This window comes from Pipistrellus hanaki (genome assembly GCF_964339955.1).
Source record: "Pipistrellus hanaki genome assembly, chromosome: 15".
Lineage (NCBI taxonomy): Eukaryota > Metazoa > Chordata > Mammalia > Chiroptera > Vespertilionidae > Pipistrellus > Pipistrellus hanaki.
Genome location: NC_140517.1, coordinates 24,299,168 through 24,312,273, shown reverse-complemented (window position 1 = coordinate 24,312,273; position 13,106 = coordinate 24,299,168). Strand labels below are relative to the sequence as shown.

General features: G+C 56.7%; 1 protein-coding gene across 6 annotated transcripts in view; it reads right to left on the bottom strand.

The window, feature by feature from the left end:
- GSE1 (Gse1 coiled-coil protein) overlaps positions 1-13,106 on the bottom strand; it is a 408,579-nt gene that overhangs the window by 256,796 nt on the left and 138,677 nt on the right. For all 6 annotated transcript variants that reach the window (XM_084905540.1, XM_084905545.1, XM_084905544.1 and 3 more), the window contains exon 2: positions 3,371-3,551. In XM_084905540.1, the coding sequence (XP_084761666.1) occupies positions 3,371-3,551 (181 nt within the window). The remainder of the gene's footprint in view (positions 1-3,370; positions 3,552-13,106) is intronic.

Genomic DNA, 13,106 nt, shown 5'->3' with positions numbered 1-13,106 from the left:
GCCACGCCGGGAGCACATTTACAGAGACCACAATGAGAATGGCACCCCCTGGAGTTGTGCCGTGTGCAACCTGTACAATCTTGCACAGCAGCCCTGGGTGCCTCCGTGGCGTCCGTCCCATCACTAGCACCGTGCTACGAGGAAGATTTTGTTGGTATCACACTGGCTGGGAGCTGCTAAGCTCTGGGAATTCTCCCAACCTTGCCAAAGTCCCGTGGCTGGGAATCGGAAGTGCCGAGACTTAGGAACTTGAACCCGGGTCTCTGACACCAAGCTACGCCCCTGCTTATTCCCGGATGGCGCTGCATGTCTCCTACGGAGGCTGTGACAGCACGGAGACAATTGCTCAGGAATGCCTGTTCCCATCAGAGATGATGAATTAGGAGTGTCCTCCCGCTGGATTTTATACCACATGCTAGTGACACATGAGAAATGGATCTCCCTTTGACGAAACACTTAAGAATATTGGGAAGCGCTGAGCTGGGGGCTGGCGGCCCGACACGGGAAGGATGCCTCATGGCAGGAGTCTGGCTGCCCCCTTCTCCCACCCGCTGGAGGAGATGCTCAGCCTGAGGTGTGTGCCCTGCCTGCCAGTTCCCCTGCAGCCTGGAGCCACACTCCCTGCAGCCAGCAGGTGACCACCCCCGGCGGGCACTCAGAAAGCTGTGCCAGAGAACAGGTTGCAGGTTGGTTGTGTGTCTCTGTGGGCACTTGACCGAACCACCGGGCCCACCACAAGGGTTCTTGGTGTGACGGCTTCTTCCCAGAGCAAATGCTGCTACTGTCCCCACGTATCAGCCATTTATGGGGAACTGAGGGACTGCAGTGGGTAATTACGCTCCAAGGCAATAGGTGCATCCCCTGACCTGCTCACAGCACCCCCCTCTCCCCCCGGCCTTCTCCAAAAGGCCCTGCTCCAATATTGTCCTCACTGCAGGGGCAGGGGAACAGAGGAGAAGACAGAAGGATTCAGAGCTCTGGAGAGAGGAAGTGACAGGGTTGCCTGCTTGCATGTGCGTGTGTGTGTGTGTGTGTGTGTGTGTGTGTGTGTGTGTAAGAGAATCGTGTTGCCTGTGTGTGCGTGTGTAGCTGTATGTATGTGTGTGCCTGTGAATATCTACGTGTTTGCGCAGGTATCCTTGTGTATGGTGCATTTGCCCTGTGTGTCCCTGTGCTCATGTGTGTCTGCATGTCTGAACGTGCTCACCCGCTGTGCCTGCCCCGCTGTGCAGCTGGCAAGCGCATAGCTGGCCCAGGGCTGTGCCCGCCCACCGGATGAGAGGTGGCAGGTGTGTAATAAACCATTAGTCACTGTCACGTTTCTGAGCAGCAGTGGCCTCCCCGGGAGAGGCCTGACAGCAGGATGGAGTTCCTGGCGGGTCTCTGGCTGGGAAGCTGCACCCCCTCCTCTCCAGGCAGGGCTGCCTGATGGGGAGCAGCTGGCAGGCGTGGGCCCTGTGCCCCTGCCCTGCCCCAGGCAGCCCCAGGGCAGGGGGCTGGGCCTTGTGTGTGCCAGCCTGGGAGGGTTAGGTAGTGTCACTGAGGGTCATGGTTTAGAAGGCTATTCCCCAGAGCTGAGGGGCGGTTGGGGGGGAGAAGGCAGGTCATGGTAACAGCCTCAGGGATGCTCCACGCTGCCTGGAGGAGGCGCCAGCTGGGTAACTGGGAATTATAATGACCAGCCAGCACGTATGGGCATCCAGGGTGCCAGGGCCTGCACTAAATGCTCTTCATGTCCCCGTTAATTCATTCTCACCTCCTGCCTTGTGAGGCAGGCACTCACATTAGCCTTCATCCCCATATCTCAGATGAGAAAACTGAGGCATGGAATGGGAGAAGACACTCGTCCATGGCTCTGAGTGTGCTGGGGAGCCGGGTGGGAATGGCTCCCACAAAAGCATCCCTGCCCACCACCTGCAAGCCCCCCTTGCCACCTAACCAGCATCCCCATCTGCCCATAAGCTTCTGGTCAGCAGGGTCTGCCCCTGGCCCGAGGCCCAGCCCCTTTCCTAGCTGAGTCCACATCACGGAGAGAAAGAGGTGGTACTGGGGTTGCTGTGGAGATGAATGCCCCAGATAGGGTCCCAACATGACATGAGAACAGGACAGGCCAGCTGCCTCAACACCCCTTCCCCCGCCCCCTTTACCTGCTAGCCTGACTCCTCCCAGCTCAGCTCACTCCTCGAAGAAGCCAAGCTTCCAGCCAGCGGTCCACACAGTGGGCCAGCACAGAGAGGCAGGCTGGGGTCTCGGGACTTAGTCCTCTCAGGGGCAGCCACAAGGCAGGACACACACAGGAACCCCCTCAACTGACAGAAATATGGCCCGAGGGACCCTCCTGGGTAAGAACGTGGGTGTCCACCACATGTCAAAGTCCAGCTAAAGGGCCCCACCTGGGACCCACTCACTGACCCCGCCCCGGGCCCACAGGCCCCACAGCCAATGCCTCGGGATACACACTCACAGGACCCTCAGCCAAGGAGGGGCCAGCCTCTCTGTCATCGGGAAACTGAGGCTGCCCGGCGGTGCCAAGAGGGGCAGGCAGGGTCTCCATGGCTGGCAGCGTGGGAGTGAAAGGTCCACGGCGGAAACCAGTGGACATTCCCTTCCTAAAGATAATGTTCTTACCCCACCTGGCCCAGCTGAGGTTAACTCATGTGAGAGACGGGTGCATTCACAACCGAAAAACCCAGGAATGCTCCGGGTGCCATGGGCAGCAAGAGAGCGGGCACACACGAGTCGAGCAGTACCACAACGGAACAGTACAGGGCAGTACGACAGAGTGGCAGCTTGTGACATCCACAGATGCACCTTGGAACGCCAAGGAAGGGCAGTCTGCCCCTGGGACACAGAATTCAAACCTTCAGCAGAGCTACACCACAGGACGGTGAGACAGACACAGGTGCTATGGAAAAAGCAAACTTGAGATGGTGCTTCCGTCGGGGGGAGGGGGGGGCAGGGCAGGATGGATGAGCATCAAGGTCGATGGGCCGCCTCATGCCTGGGCTGGATATCAGGTTCTTGGGTATCCATTACATTAATTTTTAAAACGAATGAGTGCATATAATAACACTCAGAGATAAATAAGTACAGCACCACAAACGAAGGCTGTCTGTGAACCAAGGATGAGCGGGTGTCGAGAAGCAGGGATTCTGATTGAATCACCATTTGGTTTCATCCCTGAGGATGACAGAAACAAAAACAAAAAAAATCCAAACTCAAGCACAGAAGACTCTGCCTCCAGGCTCTCGACCGGAAAGTGGCGTTCCTGGGGCGGAACGCTGAGCCAGAACTGGCTTTGGGGGCCCTTCCCTGCCAAGGCAGCGCCATCCACTCCAATCCCCAAAGATACAAAGAGACTGGCACCTACCTGTGCCCGCGAGGTCTGGTCCGGCCCCGTCCAGGCTGCTCTGCTGACACCGGGCTGGCCCGGGCTCCGGGGCGGTCTTGGGGCCTCTGAGCAGGCTTTCCGCTGGGGTTCCCGGCCAGGGTTCGGGCTCCTGAGTGGGAGGGCGGGCGGCAGCCGGTGCCTCGAGAGATGCAGTGGTGACCTGGAATGACAGGAGGGTAGACGTGGTGAGTCTTGGCCATGCCTGCCTGGAGATGCCCCATGGGTGGGACCCGTGGGCTGTTGAACACCTTCCTCCCCGCCAATGGCCACGTCTGTGCAGGCGGGACAGCCCGGCTGGTGAGGGGCAGTGGAGACCTGGTTCCCAGCAAAGCCAGTGCAATGGCTTCCTCTAGCAGCAAAGCCTGCCCGGGAGCACCAGGCCGACCGCTGGACACTGGTTCTATCCACAGGCCTGTCACTGCCCGAGCCCATGCGGCTCTGCATGGAGCTGGCAATCACCGCCTACTAGGCAGTTACAGCCATAAAGATAAACCTACTCATCTTCAGCTCATCCAGCAGGGTAGTCATCGCCCAAAACCCCTTTTCTGTATTTTAAAAATTGTGGTAAAATATACGTAACACAAAATACACCATCTTGACCATTCTTAAGTGTACAGTTCAGTGGCATTAAGTTCACTCACAATGTTGAGCAACCATCATCACCATCGTCCTACTCCAGAACTTCCTCTTTATCCCAAATGGAAACTCTCTCCCCATTAAACACCAACGCCCTACTTCCCTCCCTCGGCCCCCCGAGACCACTGTTGTACATTCTGTCTTTTTAACTTGGACTATGCTAGTTTTCACATCTGGGGAGACTGAGGCTCCGAGAGGGGGTGGCAGAAGCCTGAGGATGCCAAGGCAGGGTGAGCCCAGGGCTTCAGATTCGGGGCTCTCCCCTCCGACCTCAGAGGCCTGGCAGAAGGGGTGAACTAAGCCCCTGGTGGTTTCAGGGCCTGCGTATAACCAATGACAGCTACCTCGGGGCCAGTCCCGGGGACAGGCCACCCCCATTTCCTGATTACACGCTCCAGGGCCAGCACGGCTGTAGAAAAGCAGCTTCATGTTGATCCACCCCCCCCCCCCCCCCCCAGGGATTAGAGCTATAAAACCAAAGTGCCTAAGAGAGATGGATGGCTCAGAATTCCTTGGGTGAGCACAGGCTCCAGCAGCCCTATGTGCGAGAGACGGATAAATTTACCGTTCGTTTCCGGGAACGCTTTAATTTATGAGATCCATATGGTGACGCAGCCCAGACCACAGCCCCCGCAAATCCCACAGGCGTGCTGGCGGCTTAGGCTGGAGCCAGGAGGAGGCCTCACCTTGGCCCAGCGCACGTCATTCATGCACTCCCAGGCTTGCTGGGGACCCGGGGAGGGGGCGTCACCATGGCAGGGACCCCGGAGCCCCCCTGAAGATCCCACCCTGGCAGGATCCAGCCGCTCTTGCAGCCTCGCCCTGCTCATCCTGGGAAGCTGTCAGGGCTGCTATGTTCGCCATGAGTCAGAGGATGACCCGTCCAGCCAGCTCCAGGCAATATTTGGGACTTGAACCCAAGTAGTCAGGGGAAAAATTGGCTGTTACAATCCAATCAGGGGCGGGAGATGCACAGCTTTTAATCAGAGAACAGGGGGTGGGAAGAGAGACGACTATTGGGCAGGAAGGGGTGCAGAAGACAAGCTCTGTAGGGGTTTCAGAATGAACGATTCCACGGGGCTGGGGAAATCCAGGCAGGCTTCCTGGAGCAGGCAGCATGTGAACTAGGCCTTCAAGGGGAGCAGGTTTTGAAAGGAGTGGGAACAGGAGGGACAGGAGATTCAAGCACACATCCTGCTGGGGCCAGGAGGGTAAGCCATAAGCCAGGCACCGGGTGGGTGAGCATGCAGGGCAGCCTCTCTCAGCACCAGGGGGGTGGCTGCATCGAGGGACTCGAGCCCCATCTTGCCAGATCTGATTTTTTCGAGAGGAAACGGGGCATCTATTTTTTTTTTTAAAGGAACCTTTCTAATCCTTTTTTTTTTTTTAAATATATTTTATTGATTTCTTACAGAGAGGAAGAGAAAGGGATAGAGAGTTAGAAACATCAATGAGAGAGAATCATCGATCAGCTGCCTCTTGCACACCCCCTACTGGGGATGTGCCCGCAACCAAGGTACATGCCCTTGACCGGAATCGAACCCGGGACCTTTCAGTCCGCAGGCCGACGCTCTATCCACTGAGCCAAACCGGTTTTGGCATGGGGCATCTATTTTTAAAAGCTGCCCCCTCGTGATTATTAAGTGTTGGCAACAAATCAAAATCACGTTAGGACGCTGTGCGACCCCCTCCTACCCTGCTGGTGGGGTGGTAAGATGGCGTAGAAGTGCCTGGAAATTGCTCAAGAGATCAAAGCTAGAATTGTTATAGGACCCCACAGACCTACTCCCAGGCAGATACGCAAGAAAACCAAACACGTGTGTCCACACAAAACCCCGAATGCTCACAGCAGCCCTCAGTCACAGGGCTGAATGCGTTCTACCGACAACAGGGGATGAATCTGCCGGTGGGACTGCAGCCAGGACACACCTGGCCGTGCCGCCTGTGAGGCCCTGAGCGGACGGAGGACCCGCGGCAGCGCGTGATGGTCAATAACGGGCTGGAAGCGGCCGGATCTGTAGCCGTTTGTTACGCAGCAGTGGGTACCTCACAACCAGTGGAGCCCTAGAATCGTGCCTGCCCAGCTGTCCGTGTTCCCTAGCACATCGTGTGCCAGGCCACATGCCCCAAACAGGAGGGCACCCACGCCCGCCCCTCCTCTGTCCTAGCTCTTCCCGCTGGGCAATATCAACGGGCCGGTGAGGCTGCCAGACGCAGGAAGCGCTGTGACTGTGGATTCGCTCACGACGGCCTCGGTTTAGGTGGAGGCGAAGGTTCCCCGACAGACCGGGCGGAGGCCAAGGGCCGCCTCTCCTCATCCCGCGGAGCCGAGCTTCCCGTTCCTCACTAATAAAAAGCAGGCCCGCGAGCCAGCGCATGCACCGTGCCTTCTCTCTGCCAGGACCGCAGGTCCAATTGGGGTCAGGCATCATTTAAAACACTATATTAGGACCAGGCCTGGGACATCCATCCACCCGCTCCCCCCCACCCCCCAACGCGGCAGCATCTCAGAGCTCACGGGCCCCACAGACCCAGCCAGACAAAGGCTATTGTTTCCTTATGTCCTGGGAATGGGGCCATTACCTTTACAGAAAGCCAGCTAATGAGGAAAGGACCAAAGGGGAGCGGATTCCAGGGCTCTTTAATATAAAGGGGACTGCGGCCTACCCCGATTCCCTAACGAGCTCTTGAGGTGTTACACTTTCTCCAGGGAATACTGGGTCTCTGGGCACCCACCAGCTCAGGGTAGATTCGGGGAGAGGGTGGCATGGGGGAGAAGGCAGACACCGCGCCCTGCTCCAGAGGGGACCGCCGTGTTGTTCTCAGCACTGTCTGATTTTATTAACTGCCTTAGTCCACAAAGCACCACCTCTGAGAACCTCTGCCCTATGGTGTTTTCTTTTTTAAATTAAGTTTCACTGAGATATAATTCACATATCATACAATTCACTCATTTAACGTGTATACTTCAATGCCTTTTGATATGTTTGTGAAGCTGTGTAACCACACCAGACTCCTTGTTAGAACATTTCCATCAGCCCAGCCAGTGTTGCTCAGTGGTTAGGCGTTGACCTATGAACTAGGAGGTCAAGGTCCTGTCAGAGCACATGCCTGGGTTGGGGGCTCCATCCTAGTAGGGGGCATGCAGGAGGCAGCCGGGCGATGATTCTCTCTCATCTTTGATGTTTCTCTCTCTCTCTCTCTCCCTCTCTCTCTGTGAAATCAATAAAAACATATGTTTAAAAAAATGTTATAAAATAAAAGAACGTTCTCATCACCCTTAGAAGAAACCTCACACCCACGAGCCGTCATTCTCCATTCCCCGTCCCAGCCCCTGGCGTCGGCAACCTCCGTTCTGTCTGCGTGCCTGCTCTGGACGGTTCATGTGATTGGAATCTACAACATGTGGCCCTTTGTGTCTGGCTTCCTTCACTCGGCATCATGTCTCCCAGGCTCCTCTGTGTTGTAATGTGGAAAACACGTATTTTTAAAAACGGGGCAAGTTCCAGTTTGAGGGCCCATCACATCCCAGAGGCTGCTGGACGCGAGGCTCAGGATTTCTCTCTCCAGCAGTCTCTCCGGCGGGACTGGTGGCTGTTACTGGGGTCCGTTTCCCTCTGCCTCCTGGTACCCAGCCCGCCTCCATCTCTCGGGGGGGGGGGGGGGGGGAGGGGGAGAAGGGGGGAAGGGGCCACTGGTTCCTGGACTCTTTTCCCAGCTGGGAGAGCTTAGCAATGTGATGTAATGTCTCCCAGCCTCAGTTTCCCTTCTGCAAAATGGGAGTGATAGATAACAGTGACTGCCTACCTCCCAGAGGGATGGTGGAGGGAATTAGATGTTATTTCTGCTAAAGTACTTAGCACATAGTAGGTGCTCAGGAAACAACAGTTGATTTCATGATCTGACCGCATAAGCATTAGGAACAAAAGTCAAAACGGCACAGCTGTCTGGGGACCCCCAGAGGCCTGGAGGCGTGTGTGCAGTTTCAGCCCCAGCTGCCAGGACTGCCTTCCAGGCTCTTTGTCAATGGCTGGCCTGAAGGCCCAAGACAGCCCAAGGGTTCCTGAAGTGAGGGGGACAGGATCGGAGTCAGATGCTCCCCTATTTTTCCTGATCATCCTGATTCTTCTCTTTCCCCCCGAAATAAGTTCAAGATGCACTATGTGAAGCTGCTGTGCCAATCCTGAGTAGAGCAGAGCTGGGACTTCCCAGTCATGACTGACCTGACCTCAGTGTATGCCTCTGGGAAATGGGCTAGTAATGCCTGCCCTGGATATACCGAGCGCCTACCATGGGCCAGGTGCCCACGGAGCACCAGACAACAGGAGCCCATTTAATCCTCCCAATAACCCTACCTTAACGGCCACTTTGTCAAGGAGGACACTGAGGCACAGAGAAGTCAGTCAGCTGCCCAAGGTCACCCAGCTGGTCATAGTCAGAGCCGAGGCCCCAGGCCCGTGTTTTGTCCTCTCTCAAATATCTAGGCCCCACAGCGCGGAGGAGGCAGGGAACAGACTGCAGGGGACGGAAGAGGAGATGCCAGCACCCAGTGGCACAAACCAACGCAGCATCACCTTCCTTTCGCCCCGAAGAAAAGTCAGGCGCAGGCAGGAAGCCGAGTGTGTGTGGGGGTTGGGGGGAGGGGATGCCACCTCCCTCCCCCAGGTCCATGGCAGGTGCAGGCCTTGGCTGGAAGGGGGGTGGGCAAGGCCAAAGGGTACCTCGTCGGCTGGCAGAGACCTCTGCCACCTGCCAGGGACACACAGGTCACGGGACTGGTGCCATCTGCCAGGAAGGGGAATAAGGGGACAGGGCACAGCCCTGCACGGGGCCCCTCTCCCGCCTTTCCTGGTCCCCACCAGAACCCACCCACACAGACACTGAGCTCAGCAAACTCTGCTGGGATTTCCCGTTCTGTGCTGTGAGCGAGTGCGTCAGAGGCCGAGACACAGTATTTTATGCCCCTTAATTCCTTGTAACAGCTCCGTAATGGCAGGCGGAGAGCTCCAAATTCTGCCATAAAGGGACTGACAAGGCTCTGGGTCAGGGGGAAACGGAGCCGCCGAATGTACAGCCCCCGATAAGCAGACAACGAAGGGTTATTAAACGTTCGGCGCAGACCCGGCGTAATTGGGAAGTTATTAGATATGGAATACACACAGCACCCAGTAAATGAGTAATCAGGGACTAATTAAGCTTGTACGACACAGCAGATCACACTGGAGAGGCTGGTGGCTGCCACATCTGTGACAGCAATTAGGGGCGCGCCGGCTGCAGCGCTCAGTGGGGGGGGGAGGGGGGGTCGCAGGCTCCAGTCCACGGGTCCCCACCGGAATTCCCCCAGTGCTCCCACCTCTCAGGGGCCAGGCTCGCCGAGCCTGGAGGACCACAGAAACTTAAGCCGACCGAGGGGCCGGGGCTCAGAAAAAAATAAAAGGAAGGCTTTGTCCCTGGCTCCAAGTCTGGACACGTGATGACTCACTGCAGCCACCGGAGGGGACAGAAATAGTCACCACGATGCACCTGGGCCATCTGCAAAGTGTGTGCCCAGAACCACCTCCTGGGGCTTTGCAGTGGTTTGTTCTATCAGAGGGGCCGGCGGTGGGGGTGTGGAGTAGGTGGGGGTGGGGAGTAGGTGGGGATGGGGAGATGGAGAAACAGAGGTGAAGAGGACGGGAAGAGGACAGAGGCCGCCCAGCCTGGTTCCCCTTCCAGCAGGCACAGGGCACCTCCCCTGGGTATCCCAGCAAGAGGAAGACAATGGTGTTTCTCAGGAGGTGGCAGCCAAGCAGCTGAGAAAAAGGGGACAGGTGTGCATGCCACCAACCTTTTGGTGCACGGGACCATGCTCCAACCAGCCGAGCCACCGGCCAGGGCCTTGAAATGATACCAGTCAGAACACATGCCTCTTTAATGCCTGAGGTTCAGCTTCCTCATCTGCAGCAGGGGGTGCTGAGAGTCATGCTCACAGTGTGGGGGTGTCAGGAGGATGCCTGGGTTAGAACTCGGCAGCCCAGCACAGGCCAGACACAGGGAAGACCGTGAATGCACTTGTTAAAGCAAGAACGTGGAGAAGCCCAGCCCACCTGCACAGAGAGGACCAGGAAGCCCTGATTCAAGACATTGGGGCTGCCAGGGCTGAAGAATCTCTGGGTTCAGCTGAAACAGGGGTTCTTTCCAAGCCAGAGTAGAAGGATCATGATCCTAAAGGGTCATGGAGGCTGGTGCAAAACAGCTGGGCCTTTCAGTGGTCATAGCCATACAAGGCAGCGAGGGGGGTGGGGGCATGTCTGACTGCCGGTGTAGGCCCGATCCCCAGGATGGGGCCTAAACCAGCAGTTGGACAACCCTCTCATAATCTGGGATCACTGGCTTCTAACTGCTCACCTGCCCGCCTGACTGATTGCCCCTAACTCCCTCCCTCCCCCACTGGCCTGGTCACCCTCAACTTTCCCCCTATTGGCCTTTTCATTGCATGGGCTTAAATCATCGCAAAGACAGATGCAACGGACAAGAGCCGGGGGAATGGAGGGAGGCTCTGCCCTGGGCTCGGTGGGGCTCCGCTCCACCCTGTGCCCCCACCGAAGGGGCCGTGCCCGCTGCAGGTGGACATGACATAATTACTGCGGAAGGAGCTGTGCGCCTCACCCAGGGCAGTCAGTTTATCACGCGCTGACAGTGCATTAGCTAAGTGATCACCAGACTATTAATTTTTCCCCCGGCCCTTGCCAGGGGTATTACAGTGAAAAATGGCAGCTTAACCGCAGGGAAATTCTTCAGGGTGACAAAAATAAAAATAGCTCTAATTGAAGTTGATAGAAATTATACCCTTGGAAAACACACGTTGGGGTGTGCTGGCTCTCATGTAAATGAACGCCGGGGCAGGGTCTGTCACGGGATGTGAAAACACGGTGACAGCCCCAGCCAACGGCCTCACGGGGCCTCACATCTGCGTGGCTGCCCCTGGGCTGGCCTGGCGGTGCTGGGGAGGCAGCTGGGACAAGCTGGAGGCCGGTGCCCGGGGGCCTGCAGGCACAACCTCACCTGCTCACTGCCCCCCTGCACAGGGACAGTGGGCAAGAGAGGGCCCTTCTTGACTCCACTTGGGGGAGAGTGGGTATGTCCTGGGCACCCTCCAGGCCTGGGGGCAGAGGTCCTTGGGCCCTTCACAAGCCAGGCTAGTCCCCCAGCCGCCGGCCGCCACCCCCGGGCCCCTTGTCGCAGCGCCAGACGCTGACTTGAAACGTATACATCAAAACACACGAAACGCTTTCAGGGCCCAGAAAATGTAGACTCTGATGTGCTGGCACACAGCGGTGATCCGTCTTTCAGCAGCCGAAGAGGTTTCAATTAAACATATGAAGCAATAACAAATATAATGGCAATAACATTAATAAACACACGGATAGCATCTGCTCTGCGCGCGGCACTGCTTTAAGTACTTCCCACATATTTTAATCCACGCCGTCCTCGCAGCCGCCCGTGAGGTAGACGCTGCCATTATCGCTCTCATGTTCCAGACGAGGAAAGCATACGGAGGCCCAGAGAGGCGGTGTGACCTGCCCGGGGGGCTCCGGAGGCAGGGCCAGGTCAACGGCCTCTGAGCCACCTGGCCCGCGTGCCTTTCAGCCCAGCGTGAGGATGAGCCCCCAACCTGAGGACACACAGCAAGTACCCTGCTCGCCCCTCCGTCCAAACTCAGGATCCACCATGTTCTGCGGCACCCGGGGCTGCTCGGCACGCTTATGTTTGCTTTTGAGTGGCTTGTGCAGTTTATTCCTATGTTGGCTGCACGTTCACCTGTTGGGACTGGCAATCCCCCTAAACGTCCTGAAGCCCCAGCCTGAGCTCAGAGCCGTGCTCAGAGGTGTTCTGGGGCAGGGGCGTAAAATATTTATCCGGGCTTCTGCCCTGTGCCAGGCACCATTCCAGGCACCGGGGATTCAGCAGTGAGTCAGACAGGGATCCACAGGCAACAGGAAAATCACCGAAAATGAAAATTCAAACAGGCTCACAGTGTAAAGACACAATTCAAGACCCTAAGAATCTGACTGGCAAGGAATAAAGGGAAATATTAGAAAGACCCTCTCATCCTCTCTCTCATTCTCTCTCTCTCTCTCTCTCTCTCTCTCTCTCTCTCTCTCTCTCTCTCTCTGTCTACGCGTGCACCATTCACTCAAACACACACACACACACACACACACACACACACGGAAAGGAATCTAATCCTGGAAGAAACATTGAGAAGACAGCAATTTTCATGGCTTTTCTCTGCGCCGTTCCCTGAAAAGGTCTGAAAGGAAGCATTAACTGGAGCGAGTCCGACTGAGGCAGAACGGGGGAAGTAAGAGGGGGAAGTAGGTGGGAGCTTCTGAGGGGCTGCGTCTTGGCAGGCTGTGGCCAGCTCTGCTGGGCATTTGTTCAGAGACGTCAGGGAGGGCAGATCCAGGGGACAGGCAAAGACACGTGCGCCCCTTTCACGGGATGGCAGAGGCCAGCCAGCTTGGCATCGGTACCCAGGGAGTCCGTAGGTCAAATTGCAATCACATATAATAGTGCAAGATTGGCTACTGGCTGGAGGCCCGGGTGCGGGAGGGGGCACGGCACCAGAGCCAGCTAAGCCCCTTCAGTAGGAGAGCGAATATTTGTGGAATATTTATCCGGGCTCCGAGAAAGCAGCCCCGAGGGGCCCGGTGTGATCCGACACCGCATCAACTCTGCCCACAACAGCGGCCTAGCCAGGCCGGGGCCACCTGGGGCACAGGAGCCAGCTGTGACCTCATGCAAACACCTGACCAACTCCTAGGCCCGAGGATGCTAACATAACAGGACGCGCTGCCGTGTGAACTGGCCTCCCACGTGCCAGGCGAGCTCTGCACCTTGACCTTGTTTCATCCTCAAGCAACAATGTCAGTGAGAACCTGGACGCTACTAGCAGCCCCCATCCATTACGCTGGCCTGACTTCAAACACTGAGTCCTTCACTATGGGCTGTGTGACCACGAGGAAGCTACTAAATGTCTCTGAGCCCCAGCTTCCTAAGCTGTAAAATAGTCAAAATGACTCAGGAAAAAAAAAAA